This window comes from Palaemon carinicauda, chromosome 19 (assembly GCF_036898095.1).
Source record: "Palaemon carinicauda isolate YSFRI2023 chromosome 19, ASM3689809v2, whole genome shotgun sequence".
NCBI lineage: Eukaryota > Metazoa > Arthropoda > Malacostraca > Decapoda > Palaemonidae > Palaemon > Palaemon carinicauda.
This window is the reverse complement of record NC_090743.1, coordinates 122,650,691-122,671,754: the sequence shown is the minus strand read 5'-3', so window position 1 is coordinate 122,671,754 and position 21,064 is coordinate 122,650,691. Positions and strand designations below refer to the sequence as shown.

The window sequence follows — 21,064 nt, the reverse complement described above, 5'->3', positions numbered from 1 at the left end:
CCTGTAGATCTTTGTTGGAGGAAAGATCCAAGCCTCTGTGGCGGAAAACCGCTGCCAACAAACTTCTGTAACCCTTGATCGTAGGAGCTGATAGGGAGCTTACGTTCCTTAGATGTAACAGGAAGTCAGCAATCTGGGTTACATTGGTACTGGTTGAGGAAAACTGCATTGGCCTTGCACCAGCTTCGGAAGACTTCCCATAAAGACTGATAGACTCTGAGAGTGGATGTCGTCCTTGCTCTGGCAATCGCTCTGGCTGCCTCCTTCGAAAAGCCTCTAGCTCTTGAGTGTCTTTCGATAGTCTGAAGGCAGTCAGACGAAGAGCGTGGAGGTTGGGTGTACCTTCTTTACGTGAGGTTGACGCAAAAGGTCCACTCTAGGAGGAAGAGTCCTGGGAACGTCGACCAGCCATTGCAGTACCTCAGTGAACCATTCTCTCGCGGGCCAGAGGGGAGCAACCAACGTCAGCCGTGTCCCTTTGTGAGAGGCGAACTTCTGAAGTACCCTGTTGACAATCTTGAACTGCGGGAATGCATACAGGTTGAGATGGGACCAATCCAGCAGAAAGGCATCCACGCGAACTGCTGCTGGGTCTGGAATCGGAGAACAATACAAGAGGAGCCTCTTGGTCATCGAGGTAGCGAATAGATCTATGGTTGGCTGACCCCACAGGGCCCAAAGTCTGCTGCAAACATTCTTGTGAAGGGTCCACTCTGTGGGGAAGACCTGACCCTTCCGGCTGAGGCGATCTGCCATGACATTCATATCGCCCTGAATGAGCCTCGTTACCAGCGTGAGCTTTCGATCTTTTGACCAAATGAGGAGGTCCCTTGCGATCTCGAACAACTTCCTCGAATGAGTCCCTCCCTGCTTGGAGATGTAAGCCAAGGCTGTGGTGTAGTCGGAGTTCACCTCCACCACCTTGTTAAGCTGGAGGGACTTGAAGTTTATCAAGGCCAAATGAACTGCCAACAACTCCTTGCAATAGATGTGAAGTGTCCTTTGCTCCTGATTCCATGTTCCCGAGCATTCCTGTCCGTCCAGTGTCGCACCCCAGCCCGTGTCCGATGCGTCCGAGAAGAGACGGTGGTCGGAGGACTGAACAGCCAATGGTAGACCTTCCTTGAGAAGAATGCTGTTCTTCCACCACGTTAGAGTAGACCTCATCTCTTCGGAAACAGGAACTGAGCCCGTCTCTAGCGTCATGTCCTTTATCCAGTGAGCAGCTAGATGATACTGAAAGGGGCGGAGGTGGAGTCTCCCTAACTCGATGAACAGGGCCAGCGATGAAAGTGTCCCTGTTAGACTCATCCACTGCCTGACTAAGCATCGGTTCCTTCTCAGCATGCTCTGGATGCATTCTAGGGCTTGGAAGATCCTTGGGGCCGACGGACAAGTCCGAAAAGCTCGACTCTGAAGATCCATACCCAAGGAGACAATGGTCTGGGATGGAACGAGCTGAGACTCCTCAAAATTGACCAGGAGGCCCAGTTCCTTGGTCAGATCCATAGTCCATTTGAAAATCTCCAGACAGCGACGACTTGAGGGAGCTCTTAAAAGCCAGTCGTCTGACGGAGCCGGACACAAGATCATGATACTGCTGCACAGTCTGTAAACTGTCAATCATGGGCAAGCGAGGAAGTACAGTGACAACCCGAATCTGTCTAGACTGTCTGGGTCGTACAGACAACTCCTTAACGGGTTGCTGAGGTTGCCCACTGCGTCACAACAAGTCCCTTCTGTTGGTTGTTGAACGTCTTCCCCGTGACACATTGACTCCGTAAACAAAAAAAAAAATCCTCTAACAAGGACTAAGCTTGGACTGCATGTCATGCAACACAGCTCAAGGTCTATGGGAGCAGGTGTGGTAACAGACGGGATTAGCGGCTGAAGTGTAACCATTACCTTCCCTGTAAGCATGTTATGCTTAAATAAAAGTCCATAAGAGGTTATGCAGCTAAAGGCTCCCTCCAAATGACAGTCCTCAAGGGAATATCAGAAGGAGGGAGAAAAGAACTTTCTCATCTACAGGGACCTTATCCTAGAAAAACTAAGTTCTCTGAGTGAGGGTTCACTGGTGCAAAGCAGCAGACTAGAAGGCAACGTTATGAAACTGCTTGACAGTCTAGTGAGTTGGCAACAACCCAAGATGTGTTGAGAAGCATACGGTAAGGTATGCAGAGCATGATGTATGCAGAGTATGCTGTATGCAGAGCATGCTGTATGTAGAGCATGTTGTATGCAGAGCATGCTGAATGCAGAGCATGCTGTATGCAGAGCATGTTGTATGCAGAGCATGCTGAATGCAGAGCATGCTGAATGCTGAGCATGTAGTAAGTAGAGCCTGCTGTAAGCAGAGCCTGCTGAAAGGAAAGCAGAGCGTGTGCATGGCGTTAAACATTTCTCAGAAATTCCATGACCAGTGCTAGAGTGCTTTATGCATGCTTGCATGGGGTTTAAACCATGGTATGCTGAACAGCAGAGTCAGAACGAGCTGGAACAACAACAGAGGTTTCCTCAACTTGAGGGAAAACCTGAGGTTCAGACTGCATAGGCTGAACAACAGACGGAGCAGAAGGCAGGTGCAAGGGTGAAGGAGGTTGACTCCTAGCAAGAGTTGCACCCAAGGATTGCACCAGCTGAGCGGAGGACGGAGGCGGAGTAGTCCGTTCCTGTTCCTGAGAGATGAGTGGAGCATGAGAAGGTTGAGGCTGCGCAGAACAAGGTAAAGTTCTAGCAAGCTGAGGCTCCTGAGGCGCAAGTGCATGGTGTAGATGAGCTTGCCTAGATGAGGGTTGAACTCGGTGCAGCGCTGGTTGAGCAGACAGACTCACGGAGGGGAGAGGTTGTTGTACCCCAACCGAGAGTTGCACCACTGGTGGAGCAGCAAGGGGAGGAGGAGGAAGAGTGTAACTCTCCTGATCCCAAAGCAAGGGTTGCCTTAAAGAAGGCTGAGGCTGAACAACACTGTGAACAGCAAACTCCGAAAGTGGTTCAACATCGTACGCCTGGCAGATGGTGCTGCGACCAGGCGGAGCAGGTGCAGGCTGGGCGAGCACAGGCGGAGCAGGTGCAGGCTGGGCGAGCACAGGTGCAGCGAGAACAGGTGGAGGGAGTGCAGGAGGTGCAACACTCTCAGCCCGACACTCACGCATCAAGTCCGAAAGCTGTGCTTGCATGGACTGTAGTAGAGTCCACAACATCGTACGCCTGGCAGATGGTACTGTGATCAGGCGGAGCGAGTGTAGGAGGAGGGAGTGTAGGCGGAGGCGGAGGAGCAACACTCTCAGCCCGACACTCACTCATCAAGTCCGAAAGCTGTGCTTGCATGGACTGTAGTAGAGTTCACAACATCGTACGCCTGGCAGATGGTGCTGCGACCAGGCGGAGCAGGTGCAGGCTGGGCGAGCACAGGCGGAGCAGGTGCAGGCTGGGCGAGCACAGGTGGAGGGAGTGCAGGCGGTGCAACACTCTCAGCCCGACACTCACGCATCAAGACCGAAAGTTGTGACTGTATGGACTGCAGTAGAGTTAACTTGGGGTCGGCAGACACTAAGTTCTGCTGAGGTAAAGCCTTAACAGCAGAGATCTGTTGTGGCAGAACCTTACTCCTCTTAGTCGGAGTGTAATCAACTGATGACTGAGGAGAGTCAGAGCTAACCCAATGACTGCATTCGGGTTGTGAACTTTAACTTCGTACGTCTGGCATAGGTCTGGACTTAACGTTTAAGAAGTCTTGAGACCTGAGACCAGCGTTACTCTGCCTTTATTTTCTCCCCTAATCTCTTCTGCAGACGAGCAAAATAAGGGCTCAATCGTCTGCGGGTGGGAGTGACGGTCTCGGTAAGACACGCCCACAACCACCGAGAATACTTCTGTGCGCCGATCAAGGCCTGCTGAACCCTTATGCCCTTCGACATTGCTTCTCCCCTGGGCTTGGGAGCTTGCAAGAGGTCCCGGACTGGGAGGACGACTGGCGCGCACAAAAGTACCCTCACGCACTAATCACTTATCACTTTGATTTCTGTTTGCACTTATTTCACTGAACTCGAAACTTTAAGTGGTTTGTACCTGAAATACGCAATTCTATCCTTTCTCAAAGTTAGTAATTGCGAAAACAGAATTACAATGTAACAGAAAAATCTAATGAAAGATAAATCAGTGGTTGGAAAGAGACTAAACACTAGATCACTCTAGAAACGTTTAGTTTCTTCCCCTAAAGAGACTAGGGAGAAGAGCAAAAAAAAAACGATAACGACGTTACTCGTACGCCTGGCAGGCTTGAATGAAACGTTTATCCTCTTTCTCCCTCCGTCTCTATCTCTCTCTCTCTCTCTCTCTCTCTTGACTTAGAACCTGAGAGAAGAGCCCAATCATATAAATCGTTAAAACATATTATTGTTAAAGGAAAAAAAAAACTGAAAAGTTCCTTTATTAGGATCAAAACCATTAAGTTAAGAAAGAATGAACAAAACGCTAGACACGGTTACTCTTACTGCAACGTGAAACCGTGAACATTCTTTCTCTATCGTAACGATAGAGTGCAAGTTGAACGTTCTGAACGTCAACAACTGCAGAGACAAAACAAAACGTTAGTTCAGCTTTGAAAACAGTACGAGACTGTCAAAGAAAATCTTTCAAACTCTGTGGCGGAAATAGCAAAATATGTTAACAGGTAAAACCGAAATGACGGGCTCAAAGTTTATTAACTTCGGTAAAAGACCGCCTACTATTAGTAAGGTCGAATATAAACAAATATAAAAATTAATTTTAATGAGTTTATAATAAAAGGAAGTTAATCGAAGAGGCCTATAAGAGGCGGAGAGATATAAAATAAATCTATAACTTTTGTTAAGCAAAATTAAGAAAGAGAGTCTATACTCTCTTAGACACCAACACTTCCGTCTAAGGGAAGGGTCGGCCATTGAAAGGTGAACGAGAGTTCATACTCTCTCGTCACCAAAATTAATCAAATTAATTCCAAAAGCTAACTAAGCTAAAATAGAAGTTTTCCAGTAAAGCGACAGCCGAAATCAAAGAGAAATACTTCACCAAAGTCGTGAAAATACTCCAAGAACATAAGCGTATCCCAGAACGTCTTGCCGGAAGCACGACAGAGGAATAATTGAGGAGGTGTCAACAAGTAGTACTTGAGTACCTGGCCACAGGTGGCGCTGGTAAATACACCCCCTTCTAGTATTGTGATAGCTGGCGTATCCCTCCATAGAATTCTGTCGGGCAACGGAGTTGACAGCTACATGATTATCGGGTAAGTTTAATATTGAAAAATCCTGTTATACAAGCCACTCCAGAACTAATTAATTTTGTATCCTGAGGTATTACTGTACTGTAATGTCTTGTTAACACTAAAATTAAATTGTACATAACGAAAATTTTGAAATCCTCCTGTAAAAAATTCCCCCCACGAAATAGATCTTTTAACCTCAAAAGAAGATACAATAACTACCTTCTCTTTAAAAATACTTGAAAAATAATTAAGGGATGATGTGATTTTTACAAAAACAAGAGGGCCACTTGAAACATGTCTTGTGGAAACAAGCCCACATAAAACCTTTACACACTGGTTATTACATTAGGTAGAAGACATGAAGTGTAATACTGTATACAAAAATAATTTAACAGCCTGAGAAGTAAAAGTTAATTTACATGTCCACACAGCCTGATAGTGAACATTATTCCATGCAGACTGAGGAGTTAATCTCATTTCACAAGACCACTCAGCCTGAAAAGTTATCATACTACACAGCCTGCTTAGTAAATATCATTCCACAAAGCAAGAGAGGTTAAACTAACTCTACACAGGCTGAGATGTGAATATCGTTCCACATTGCCTAAGATGTAAACATTTCACACAGTCTTAGAAGTCAATATCATTTCACATTGCCTAAGAAGTCAACATAATTCCACATTGCCTAAGAAGTCAACAATTCCACATTGCCTAGGAAGTCAACATTATTTCACACAGACTGAGAAGTCAATATCATTCCACATAGCCTACGAAGTCAACATTATTCCACATTGCCTAAAAAGTAAACATCATTTCACATACTGAGAAGTCAACATCATTCCACATTGTTTAAGAAGTAAAGATCATTTCACACAGACTGAGATGTCATGTCATTTCATATTGCCTAGGAAGTAAAGTTCATTTCAAACAGATTGCGAAGTCAACATTATTCCATATTGCCTAAGAAGTGAACATAATTCCACAGAACCTTAGAAGTAAATATTATTCCACAGTGAGAACAACAAGCCTAGGTAAGAAAATTATCTTGAATCAAGATGATCAAAATCAACTTGGCGCTGAGCCATCACACAATGGAATGAGTATGGTTCCAGAAACCAACAGCTGCCCAGTATTTGGGTTTATTATTATTAGTACTAGCCAAGCTACAACCCTAGTTGGAAAAGCAAGGGCTCCAATAGGGAAAAATAGCCCAGTGAGGAAAGGAAATAAGGAAATAAATAAATGATGAGAATAAATTAACAATACTGTATATCTTTCTAAAAACAGTAACAGCGTCAAAACAGATATGTCATTAACTCTAAAAAGACTCGTGTCAGCCTGGTCAACATAAAAACATTTGCTCCAAAATTTAAACTTTTGAAGATCTACTGATTCAACTACCCGATTAGGAAGATCATTCCACAACTTGGTCACAGCTGGAATAAAACTTCTAGAATACTGTGTAGTATTATGCCTCATGATGGAGAAGGCCTAGCTATTAGAATTAATTGCCTGCCCAGTATTACGAACAGGATAGAATTGTCCAGGGAGATCTGAATGTAAAGGATGGTCAGAGTTATGAAAAATATTATGCAACATGCATAATGAACTAATTGAACGACGGTGCCAGAGATTAATATCTAGATCAGGAATAAGAAATTTTATAGACCGTAAGTTTCTGTCCAACAAATTAAGATGAGAATCAGCAGCTGAACACCACACAGAACAATACTCAAAACAAGGTAGAATGAAAGAATTAAAACACTTCTTCAGAATAGATTGATCACTGAAAATCTTGTAAGACTTTCTCAATAAACCAATTTTTTGTGCAATTAAAGAAGACACAGACCTAATGTCTTTCTCAAAAGTAAATTTTCTGTCGAGAATCACACCTAAAATTTAAAAAGTGTCATACAAATTTAAAGAAATATTATCAATACTGAGATCAGGATGTTGAGGAGCCACCGTCCTTGACCTACTTACAATCATACTTTGAGTTTCGTTAGGATTCAACAAAACTTGTTTGGCCGGGCCCTGGGAACAGGGGCAAAACTGGGGGAAAAACGCGCAATTTTATAATGAAGCAAAACATAAGAGATGTCGGACAGCAAGAGTAAAGCAAGGGTTCAAAACATAGGTGCAGCAAAATCTTCAGCCAAATATTACTAAACATTCAAATGCGTTGCCCAAATATTCTGCTAAATTTAATGAAATCAGTGAATAGAAGTATTCATGAAAAACAAAACCTAAAATTATGAGGAATCACAGTACGTACTATAGTTTATTTTGGAGTTAATATTTATCTAAAGATATATTAATACAAGTCAAAATCTATGTCCTCCAGTTCTGAGGAGAACTATGGCCTTAAAAATTTGGGCAAAAGTTCCCAAATAGAGATGAAAGGGCTAATATGGCACTATAATTGCTACCAACTGCTGGCTATCTTGTCATTTTTCTCTGTACGATTAACGAGGGTGGGGAACTATGACTTACGTATTGATTAACTAAAATGTTAACACCATTTTACTAAGTCTATTGGGAGAGAGATGGAGGGTTACTGTGCATGCATTGTTTGCAGTCGGCTGTGGTTATTTTCACGACTTAATTAAGGGCTTCCAATTATTCAAGTACAAAATCCCTGATACTTCTTTACATCGACTCCTCCGCCCCTTGCTGCTTCAGTGACACTATTACTAACATCTCAATGTAAAGTCTCCCACAGAGATGTTCTATCTATTTAAAAATTTAGCATAATTTTATCTATTTTGGAAGTAATTATATTTAAAACAATATCAGTTCATTATATAGCTTTCGTTGAATTATCTTAAAGTAAAAAATATCACCAAAATGATTGAAACAGTTGGCGAGCGCACACATTCATGTACAGGGCAGCTTGCCAGAACAGCGGAGCAAGGCAGATATACAGTATGTCCATTTATGGGACATACTATAAATCATAGGCAATTGTTACTGTACTTTAATTTCCTCCCACTTATAAGAACCAAATATTCTTACATCTGGTTATTTCTGACAATTGCTATGGCTGCAAATCACTTTTCTTTTGTTTTCTCTCTTCCTAAAACCCAAGTTTCATAATGGGGTATACCCCATAAGCCTAAGTCTCATAATAGGGTATACCCCATACGCCCGACTGTTTTCAAATAGGGGTAAGAAACCTCATAAATGTGTGGTTTACCATCACAATGGGTAAAACACATAAAACATATCCAATTGGAAAAATACTATGGTTTGTCTGGCTAAAAATCAAAGGATCATATTTGATAATGAAAATACTGCATAATTGAGACCAGACAATCTACAACTTAATACAGTCTAAAACCTAATAGTCTACACCCAAATGCAGTCTAGACAGTCTACAACTTAATACGGTCTATCTCGCCTTTTTAACATATTCATACAGATTTATTTAACCCTACGGTGATCCTAGCAGACAAAATCGCTGTCAGGCCCGTGAATTTTAGCCAGAGAGCAATGACGTTGCGAACTTGAAAAATGTCTTAAAAAGTAGAATCATTTAGCACTTATGGTTACTCAAACGGGTGATGGCAAATGTGTCATCGGATCAGGTCAACAAAACATTTTCATTAAGTTGTGGGCAAATTAATAAAAAAAATTCTAATACATTTTGCATTTTGCCTAGCTATACAAACCTTGTCATTTACACAGGCGTAAACCAATGTAAAGGACTCAGGGTATTATTGTACTGTATTTCAGGGTAATGTAACCTAGGGAAAAAAACTACTTTTTTCTATAGGAAAAAGTTCACTCTCTTCGAAAATGACACTCGTTCCTGTCGCAAATGAATTGTTTAAGAAATGTAACTTTACCAGACTCAGAAGTTTATATCAGCATAGGGATAAAAATTGTATTTATTGAAATCTGAAAATAATGGGAGCAATATAAAGGCAATAAATAAAATCAATAATTTTTATCACCAATAACACGATACAATGTGGTGCTACGATGTATCTTGTATCCCATGTAATACTGAAGTTCTTTATTAAATAGGGCTTGAAAGAGGGTAATAACGTTATATGTATTATAAACTATTTACGAGATACGGAGAGCATTTATGATTAAAATTAGTCAGCATTAAGGGCAAGTGTGATCCTAGGTTGGGTTAGGGGGCGAGAAGTGGTGTTAACTAGCGATGGTGCACGGGTAAAGAAATACCAAACGGGCGTAAGGGGCGGGGTGAAACTATCTGATATCGCTATTCCATCTCTAAAATATAAAATAATTTCCCTCATTACGATAGGCCTGAAACTCTCAAAGTCAATAAGGATCTTAATATAATTCTATGTTATAATAACTCCTTCTAACAGTTTATATAAATATTTGAAAGGGTGTAGGCTACGACAGCCAAGACACCACTTCAAAAATACAGAAAATACAGAGACAATTTAGGAAATATTTTGGACAAGCACCAATATAAAATCCTAGCTTAGACATTAGACTAGGATGGTCTAAATGCCTTAAATACCAAGGAAATGCTCTAAAATGTCCAGCTGTCTACCGGTTCGTAATGTAACCATCAAGAACCTTCGTAAAATAAGGCTGGAATGCTGTCAAACCTCGAACATTAATTACATATATTATAAAGATATTCTAATAGATAATAAAACCATTAATTAATTATTAAAACAGTGGTTTTCCCACCATTCACAAAAGTAATCCAGCCAAAAAGGTCAATTTACAAATTACGATAAGCTAAATGAACCCTCTGCATATGACGTGTCCGATCAGCTGATTTGTGTCATCTAATGGCGAGTGGACAAGACGATTACCTCATTTCGACCTTAAAATTAAGGGCGAAGGACCTTAACCGACCTTAAATTAGCCTTACTTTAAGATGACTTAAAAGATCTCACTAACCTTTGAATAAATAATCATATTCATCGTCCCTGTTCCCCATTTTTCACAGGCGAAAATGACCAAAAAGTAAACAAAAAAAATATTTCGGAAATTAAACGGTCACAGGAATTTTATCACAGGAATTTTAACACAGGAATTTTATCACGAATTTGGTCGGAGGTTTGAAAATTCATTAACTAATGTTTTCGGGTCGACCAGAGCCAAGATGTCTGAAATACAACCGGATCAGAACGGAGATGTTCCTCACGATCAACTAAGATGGCGAACCGTTACGCCTCTTCTCTGCGCAGCTCAATAGGATGTGGGTTTGCGCAGACTGACAATAACACACGACGTTTAGGATCCGATTCTCTATCAGAGACTGCGGAGGAAAGACTGGAAACTCTGATACAGTGCAGCTACTGTATAGATGGGGGGGGGGGTTAGTATATCTTGGGGGAGGGGAGGGCAATTATTATTATTATTATTATTAAAAGTGATTGCTGCCTCAGTGGCGTTAATCTTGTAATTAACTTTTTCTATTGTTCTTATTATCTTCTTCTCTTCATTTGAACAATCCGCCAGTAACTGGGAAAGGGACATATCAATAGGAAGGTGATGAAGACCATACCATTCACAATTTGTCTTTAATATATCACAACACATTGTAAAAGTAAAGATAATATGTACAAAGTATAAAACACTATCACAATGTTAGTGCACACAAAGTAATTGTCACTTTTATACAAAATTTATAAATTACGTGGTGTTAAGTTTAACACATCCTTCGACTCAACCGGTTTCGAGCAGTGAGAAGGTTTTCTGCTCATTGTCAAGAGTGAACTGAAATGCAGGTGTTGTTTTGATGGCTTATATACGGAGTCCTGCTACGAGATTCCATCTTCACTGGTTAAGATTCGCCCTAGGGCGGAGACCGTTAATCCTATTGGGTGGTGGCCTCTGCCTCGCCGGGATGTTTGGTGGGATTACTGGCTCTGGTTCTGTCAGGAGATAATCCCTGTTTTGACCTTCAGCTATATCAGTCCTGTCATAGTTGTTATTGCCTGGACTATTGTTGATAGTGGACCTTATACATGTTGGCAATAAGGTCCCTTCTTGCGTGGTGTTGAGGTTAGGTCTTTGTTGTTGAATAAAAATAGCTTCCATTATCCGGAGACGTCTACTGTCAGGGGCATGGCCGATGATTGTTACATTTTTCACTATATGCTCCCTTGTTGTCATGAAATTATGTTTTTGGAGGCAATGCAGAGTTTATAGGGATACAACGACACCCACCCTCAACATCCCCGAGGCCTCTCTCCGTGCACTATTAGAAATATGCACCAAGAAAGCCCCTTTCACTACCCATAAGGGCCATATATTTATTCAGAAAGATGGAGTCGCTATGGGGTCCCCTTTAGGCGTCCTCTTTGCTAATTTTTATATGGGAGTAGTCGAGGAGAGAGTTTTTCGAAAAATCAGTAAACCAGACCTCTATGTACGCTACATTGACGATACTTTCATAAAAACAGCCAATCAGGAGAGCATAGAAGAACTTCGCCGAATTTTCGAGGAATGCAGCTCGCTCAGGTTCACCCTAGAGCACAGCCTCCAAGGACGTCTCCCCTTCCTTGATGTACTTGTAGAAACAAGCAATGATAGTTTTAGTACCTCGGTGTACGTAAAACCAACGAATCTCGGCCTATGTCTGAATGGTGACAGTGAGTGCCCTAGTCGGTATAAAACTGCCACCATTAAGGCTTTTATTCGGAGAGCCATTTCTCACTGTTCTTCGTGGAGAGGCACCCACGAGGAACTTGACAGAGTTACTAAAATTCTGGTGAATAATGGCTTCACGAATAAGGACATTAATCGGCAAATTAAAAAAGAAATCGAGAAATGGTACCAGAATGAAGGCCCTAATGATACCAACACGCCAGCAAAAATAAATCTTTACTATAAAGGCATTATGAGCGTAAACTACAACGAAGAAGAAAAGATTATGAAAAATATGATAAAAAACAACGTTTTTGCCACGGCAGAGGATACTGAAATCAACCTCATAATTTATTACCAATCAGCAAAAACACGAGACTTGATAATGAAAAACAGCCCTGCCCCCGCCATGCAAGATGACTTGAAAAAGACGAACGTAGTGTACCGATATAAATGCCCCGTCCAGGAATGTCCTGGCACCTACATCGGGATGACGACGATGCGTCTTTCTAAGAGATTATCTTGCCACGTGCAACAGGGTGCAATAAAAATGCATTGCCTCCAAAAACATAATTTCATGACAACAAGGGAGCATATAGTGAAAAATGTAACAATCATCGGCCATGCCCCTGACAGTAGACGTCTCCGGATAATGGAAGCTATTTTTATTCAACAACAAAGACCTAACCTCAACACCACGCAAGAAGGGACCTTATTGCCAACATGTATAAGGTCCACTATCAACAATAGTCCAGGCAATAACAACTATGACAGGACTGATATAGCTGAAGGTCAAAACAGGGATTATCTCCTGACAGAACCAGAGCCAGTAATCCCACCAAACATCCCGGCGAGGCAGAGGCCACCACCCAATAGGATTAACGGTCTCCGCCCTAGGGCGAATCTTAACCAGTGAAGATGGAATCTCGTAGCAGGACTCCGTATATAAGCCATCAAAACAACACCTGCATTTCAGTTCACTCTTGACAATGAGCAGAAAACCTTCTCACTGCTCGAAACCGGTTGAGTCGAAGGATGTGTTAAACTTAACACCACGTAATTTATAAATTTTGTATAAAAGTGACAATTACTTTGTGTGCACTAACATTGTGATAGTGTTTTATACTTTGTACATATTATCTTTACTTTTACAATGTGTTGTGATATATTAAAGACAAATTGTGAATGGTATGGTCTTCATCACCTTCCTATTGATATGTCCCTTTCCCAGTTACTGACGGATTGTTCAAATGAAGAGAAGAAGATAATAAGAACAATAGAAAAAGTTAATTACAAGATTAACGCCACTGAGGCAGCAATCACTTTTAATAAAACCTGCTTAAAAGAGGGTCTACTCCCAAAATATATTATTATTATTATTATTATTATTATTAGCTAAGCTACAACCCTAGTTGGAAAATCAAGATGCTATAAGCCCAGGGGCTCCAACAAGGAAAATAGCCTAGTGAGGAAAGGAAACAAAGAAAAATGGAATATTTTAAAAACGGTAACATTAAAATAAATATTTCCTATATAAACTATAAAAACTATAACAAAACAAGAGGCAGGGGAACAAGATAGAATAGTGTGCCCGAATGTACCCTCAAGCAAGAGAACTCTAACCCAAAACAGTGGGAGACAATGGTACAGAGGCTATGGCACTACCCAAGACTAGAGAACAATGGTTTGATTTTGGAGTGTCCTTCTCCTAGAAGAGCTGCTTACCATAGCTAAAGAGTCTCTTCTACCCTTACCAAGAGAAAAGTAGCCACTGAACAATTACAGTGCAGTTGTTAACCCCCTGAGTGAAGAAGAATTATTTGGTAATTTAGGAATGGCAGGTGTATGAGGACAGAGGAGAATCTGTAAAGAATAGTATAGCAATAGGTGATTACTCCTTTAGATCCTTAGGAAGACCACTTCAGAATCGGGTTTAATAATATAAGGTACAATTAGGATTTTTGGAAGGATTGTAGGGAAAAGTGTTAATGTTAAGTACAGTGGTAGGTGTAAAGATAGGGGCAGACACAATAGCTCTTTAATAAAAAAAAAAAACACAAAACTCTGCAAGATTTATATCTCTGATAAGCGCCATCTATTGACGACCATCATCATCATCATCAGTCGTTAGTAGTCCACTGCAGAGCAAAAGCCTCAGACATGTCCTTCCACTTGCGTCTGTTTATGGTATTTTTTATGCCCGTCCACACAAGCCAAACTTTCTTAGGTCGTCATTCCATCGTCTTCTCTTCCTTCAACTGCTTCTTTTACAATGTCTAACTAAAGTTCTATGAAAACTCTAAGGACGTAGCACAGCCATTTTAAGAATCCAAGCTCTTGACAGCAGCATACTACTGTATTTATTATTATTATTATTATTATTATTATTATTATTATTATTATTATTATTATTATTATAGTAGTAGTAGTAGGTTGGGCAGGGCACCATCCACCTATTGAGATACTACCGCTAGAGAATTATTGTGCCATTTGACTGGCCACATTGGAACCAACTATCTAGTTACGGCTCACTTTTTCTTTGCCTAAACATATGCATAATAGTCTGGCTTATTCTTCCTCCATTCTCCTCTATCCTCATACACCTGACAACACTTACATTAACAAACAATTCTGCTTCGCTCAAAGGATTGTTTACTGTTATGTAATTGTTCAGTGGCTACTTTCCTCTTGGTAAAGGTAGAAGAGACTTAGGTATGGTAAGCTGTTCTTCTAGGAGAAGGACGCTCCAAAATCAAACTGTTCTTGGAATATGTTATTTCTACTGTTCATTACTTCTTTTGTAATTAATCAATTTCCTTGTTTCATTTCCTCACTCGGCTATTTTTCCTTATCGGAGATCTGGGGCTTATAGATTCAGCTTTAGGCTTGTAGCTTAACTGATAACAACAACAACAAGAACAACAACAACAACATCAACAATAATAATGATAATGATAAAAAATAATCATAGTAATAATAATAATAATAACAACAACAACAACAATGATAATAATAATAATAAGAAGAAGAAGAAGAAGAAGAATTCAAAGGAGCAGACTAATCAGCACCATCTATTGTCAATGCGTGCTGCTAACGAGAGCAAATGCTCACAGAAATTCACGCGAGTGTCTGATCGTTCCTTTACTATCTTTGATTCTCTATTCAGTCACCGAAGATGATTGTCGTCGGTTATTCCCAGAGCATAAAGGGTTCGATCGTTGTTTTGGTGAGGTTTTATAGAGAATCAGAGTCCATTTTTGCTGATTTTCTCAAAATACTTCGTTGATGAGTTAAATGCTGAGTAATATCCGGCTCACATGTTGTAATAGATTGATAATATAATCCCGTGACAGAGGATGTAAAGGGTTTTGGATATATGGTGTAATTGAAAGTATTTGTTTTAGTCAAAGAAAAAATGTGCAATATAACTTTAGTCGAGCAATTGATTGTTAAGTTATTATTAATAAGAGCAACATATATGCTATGGAAATAACATTTCCATATTTAATTTCTTAGAGATGAAAGTAAGGGCTATATGGAGTACAAGAGTTGCCATAAGTGACCGTCAGGATGTTACTTAAGAACTTGGTAATTACTCTCAATTACTTTTGAGTGTGGCTGCCACTGTTCGAACAGACGAGGCGTGTAATCTAATATCGTTCTTTTATTTTCTTTTTAAATGAATCTATTTTGATTTTGTAAATCAAATTATTAATTTAGATATTTTATCCTTTTATGAACAACAACAAAAGAGCTCATACGTGTTGACAGTTCTTCGTAATCAATGACTTTTAAAGTTCCTTTTGTTATATAACGATTTACAAAATATTCTCTCACGGACAAAATTTAAAATAAATAACGATGTTCATATTTATTCTAGAAGACCGGTTTCTGATTATCTTTATACCCAGGTCTTTTAGGCCTATTTTAATAGCAATACAATAGAAGTAGTCACTTTTAATGTAGCGAAACAGTAGCAATAGGCCTATCATTGAAATTTTCCTGTTAGAACTCTATTAGCCTAGGTCTATACTTTTGCCCTTTTTCAACACAAAACTAGCTGTCTCTCTCTCTCTCTCTCTCTCTCTCTCTCTCTCTCTCTCTCTCTCTCTCTCTCTCTCTCTCTCTCTCTCTCAAATTTCACTGTTCAGTTGATGATTTTCCCTCTACGGCCATTCTCTGAAGTTAATATTTAATTGGTTTGTTCTGGTTTTTTCCTATTCCTTACATTATCTTTCTGTCTCAACGGTAGTTAGACCTACTCACTGCCCAGCTCTGGTATTCTCTCTACGTAAGCTCCTATTTTCTAAGATCAACATCATCTTAGATATCAAATGCCGCATAACAACAACAACAACAACAACAAATTCAGCTGTTTCTATTCCTCTGTATGACAAAGGCCTCAGACATGTCCTCAGTCATGTCTTGGGTTTGGCCAGTTTTCATCTCCACGCTGGCCAGTGCAGATTGGTGATGGTGGGATATTTTCGCCAGATCGCTCAGAGTAAACCAACCTAGTATGGCGATACGCAAACCCACTCAGAATGGGTGTAAGCATATACTGTAGTATATATATATATATATATATATATATATATATATATATATATATATATATATATATATATATATATATATATACTGTATATATCTCTGTGTGTGTGTTTAATTGTCTAAAATAAAAAAAATGTGTATTCCCACTTGAATACTTCATCTTGCAACAGCATGGCCTCGTTAGACGAGCAATTAATTGCAACACGATATTGGTAATTAAAAGGTATATTTTTTTCCGTACTATGAAATGTACTTAAGTTAATGACTTCAGGGTTGACAAGTATGAATCTTAGTTCCTGCTTAAAGATTTCAGTTATCTATATTTCTCTTTATCATTTTGAGTAAGAACAATGGAATGTCAAGTTTCACTTTCCAAAACATGAGTCAAGATATTCAACATCAGCTGCTGAATAATAACTTTCCATCAGCGCCATCTATGGAACGCTAAATTAAATATATATTTGATACTAATGATGACTGCTGGTACATCACTTGCTGTAAATTTCACATTTATTATCCTTTATAAAAGCAATTTTAGTCACGTACATTAAAATAAGTGATAGGAAATATATTGTTTCTGTATTCAGTGAAATAGTTCTTGGTTGAAATACTATCGTCACTCGAAATTTTGTGGGAAAAAATAATCGTGCTCATGATAAAGCGAACAGACCAACAACTGCCTTATCTTAAATCCTATATTGCGTCAGGGTAATTATATTTCTTTTCAATGTATTTATCAACAAAATGTTCTTCATATAAGTAGGTCAAGCAAGCGTGTTTAGCTTAAACTTAAGCTTAAATGTATCGTAAAAGTGATAAGCATATCCTACACTTAAATATTGTCAGTTATTGAACAACAAACACTTTAATTTCAGAAGGAAGTTTTTAAACGGTTTCCTTTTGACGTAATGAATCTCTTGAAATAATAAAACTTCGAAAATTGCGTTAATTAAAGTTAGAAGATAAACATGCATTCGGTTACCAAGTAAATAGAAAATAGACATCAAATTAAAATAGAAGGAAATTGATTGGACCATAATCTGGAATGAATATTTTCAGGCCTTGGAAGAGGTGGGCCTACTCTCATTTTAGTAGAAGACTAAACATGCTGACATGTAAGTATCCATATCATTATTATTATTATTATTATTATTATTATTATTATTAGCTAAGCTACAACCCTAGTTGGAAAAGCCAGATGCTATAAGTCCAAGGGCTCCAACAAGGAAAAATAGCCCAGTGGGGAAAGGAGATAAGAAAATAGATAAACCATATGAGAAATAATTAACTAATATAATATTTTAAAAAACAGTAACAACATCAAAACAGATATTTCATGTAAAAGCCTGAATTCAATTAGCCAATTTAGGCCTAGGCCTAGGTGTTCTTGGGGAAATCTAAGTACTGGTCAGGAGAGAGAGAGAGAGAGAGAGAGAGAGAGAGAGAGAGAGAGAGAGAGAGAGAGAGAGAGAGAGAGAGAGAGAGAGGTTTGTACAAATATCTCATTATGTTTGGGGTGAGTGACGCTGTCTGATACGAATGAGTATTAGGAGCTAGAGGTGAGCAGGAAGAATGGAAAAGAGAAGATAATTAGAAGAATAAAGAGATGGACGTTTGGGAATTGGAGGAATAGGGGAAAGAAAGGAATAAGAGAGGGAATTGGAGGGAGGAAAAAGAGGCCTTGGGTTAGAGTAGGAAGACGAGTAAGAGAACATAGACATGGGGCAAGTGTGATGAAAGAGAAGGAAGATTGTAAGACCTAAGCCTAGAAGAGAGAGGCAAATATATGGGAGAAGGATAAGATTAGAAAGTCTGTTATTATTATTATTATTATTATTATTATTATTATTATTATTATTATTATTATTATTATTATTATTATTATTATTACGGCTTGGAAAGAAATAAGAATAGAAAAAAGATTGTTGATGCTAGGCCTACGCATTATATACACATGTAGCCTACAGTGTGTGCTTACAATTTTATCTAAGATTTTACTTAATTTTTAAGATGGAGAATTAGAGTAAATCGATTAAATTTGAAACTTCTCTTGTAATGATATTATTTTGTTAGAACAAGGGTAACGTGTGTGTGTGTGTGTGTGTGTGTGTGTGTGTGTGTGTGTGTGTGTGTGTGTGTTGGTTCTGCTTTGCCAGACTCGTATCAATACCACAATATCAGAGACGTTGTTTGGATTTAAGGCAAATCTCTAAGGATTTATATGTGAATTTCCACTGAGCAAGAGACCGTGTTGGCACAAGGCCTTATGGATTTAGGAGGATAGTGGGCTGAGAGAGAGAGAGAGAGAGAGAGAGAGAGAGAGAGAGAGAGAGAGAGAGAGAGAGACTACGTTTGGCTGTACAAATTAGAGTATCAATGTATAATCCTCACATGGCCTATATTCTCACCTTAATCGTAGGCAAGGCTCATGTGCGTCACGTCAAGCCCCTATACTTGCACTGTGCAATGCCTAGCTATCTTTCTGGGGCTTTTGCTTATTAGCAAGTTTTTATTTTTTGGTGGGGGGGGGGCTGAGGTGGAGAGACCCTTTAATTATACTTCCTCGGCATATTTATGGGCCGCCTTAATTGTTTAATTAACAGGTATAAGTAGAAGTTAATTATAAATATAGTACATATCTATATAAACACACACACACACACACACACACACATATATATATATATATATATATATATATATATATATATATATATATATATATATATATATATATATAAATCCTACAGTAGAGTGGCTAGGGTACTGAACATCATCTTGGTGTTTTACACTCCGGGAGGTTATTCACTAAACTCCTTTCAAATCATCCTAAACAATGTCTAAAGATCTATCAAGAATTCCCTCCTTATTCCCGAAGAATTCTAGAAATTACACATTTCATCAGACGTCTAGAGCAGTAGTTTATAGGCCTAATCGAGGGAGTTTTGGAGTATTCTAGAAGTTGCCTGTATGCGCGAGTAAGCCTAGCTATATCTGACATGATGTAAACACTTTTAGACAGACTGTTTTCAGTGAACCAATAGCATTTTCGTAACAGTAGGCCTATTCCCTCCAGATTTCCATATTATCTTAATGTCTGACCTATAGACAGAACATTATCCTAGGACTGGCCATTTATAGGCCTAAAAATGATCAGCGTCCAAGCCACCTATCCATCAAGCTAGGACCGGGGAGGGCCAGGCAATGGCTGCTGGTGACTCGGCAGGCAGACCTGTAGGCCTCCACAAAACCCCCATTGGTAGCTCTCAAGGATGGTAGAATTCCAGACGCTAATAGAAAGTAACAAGTTTGAAATACCTCGAACTGCAGTCCAATAGATTGCCAGGCAGGAAAATTTCAAAATTTTGCATATTTAGTTTCTGAAGTGACTTAGATTGCATTTTTTCTTCAACTTATTGAAAATTGGTGCAAGATATCAACATAACAATTACAAATTATTTTTTCCTCGTTGGAACCCTAGGGCTTCTAGTATCCGGCTTTTCCAACTAGAATTGTAGCTTAGCTTGTATTGTAGTAGGTTGGCCAGGGCGCCAGTCCCCCATTGAAATAATACCGCTAGAGAGATATTGGGTCCTTTGACAGGCCAGACAGTACTACATTGGATCCCTCTGTGGTTACTATTCATTTTCCCTTTGCCTACACATACACCGAATAGTCTGGCCTCTTCTTTACAGATTCTCCTCTGTCCTCATACACCTGACAACACCGAGCTTACCAAACAATTATTCTTCACCCAAGGGGTTAAATACTTCACTGTAATTGTTCAGTGGCCACTTTCCTCGTGGCATTAGCTACGGCGAACAGCTCTTCTAGGTGAAGGACACTACAATATCATGCCATTGTTCTTTAAGTCTTTGGCAGGGCCATAGTCTCTGTACCATGGTCTTCCACTGTCTTGGATTACAGTTCTCTTGCTTGAGGGTACACTCTGTCACACTATTCTATCTAATTTCTCTTCCTCACGTTTTGTTAAAGTTTTTATAGTTTATATAGGAAATATGTATTTCAATGTTACTGCTCTTGGAATATTTCATTTTTCATTGTCTCCTTTCCTCACTGGGATATTTTCCCTGTTGGAGCCCCTGGGCTTATAGCATCCTGCTTTTCCAATTATGGTTGTAGCTTACCAAGTAGTAGTAATAATAATAATAATAATAATAATAATAATAATAATAATGATAATAATATTAATAATAATACACGATTCTATGGGCCTTGGCTTTAACTAGCTTACAGTAGTCCGTTCTCACCAGCATGAGGTAATTTTACCAGCAAACTATAGCATTTTGATTCTTATAACACCAGAGCATAAAGAATAAAATTGTCTGCTAGACCTACTCACGAGATGTCAACCTCTACAGTTGCCTATAATTGTAAGAGAGCTAAAATTTTTATTATCGCCGTTTTAAATCATTCTAAAATCTTGCAGATCAGTTTTAGTAATTAACGACAAGATTTTTACAAGATTTCTACAAATATATAGAGTTTTCCAATTATAGAGGAAAATCTATTGTAGTAAAAATAATGTATATTCCAGATTAATTAGCAGACCTGGCAACATGCACATCCAGTTCATCAACACGAAGGAAATGGCAAATTTTAATAACACAATCTTTACAAAACTATTCTATCAAATGCTGTAGGGATATC

General features: G+C 39.3%; 1 protein-coding gene across 3 annotated transcripts in view; it reads right to left on the bottom strand.

Annotated features, from left to right (window-relative positions):
• The window catches only part of Rab11 (RAS oncogene family member Rab11), a 42,637-nt gene extending 32,190 nt beyond the window's left edge, over positions 1-10,447 (bottom strand). The window contains exon 1 of one of the 3 annotated variants that reach the window (XM_068393868.1): positions 10,145-10,447. In XM_068393868.1, the coding sequence (XP_068249969.1) occupies positions 10,145-10,184 (40 nt within the window). In that variant the 5' untranslated portion in view covers positions 10,185-10,447. Of the gene's footprint in view, positions 1-9,973; positions 10,014-10,144 lie in introns of those variants that run through there. The other 2 variants (XM_068393869.1, XM_068393870.1) reach the window with 2 other exon arrangements.
• Between the last annotated feature and the right edge of the window lie 10,617 nt (positions 10,448-21,064).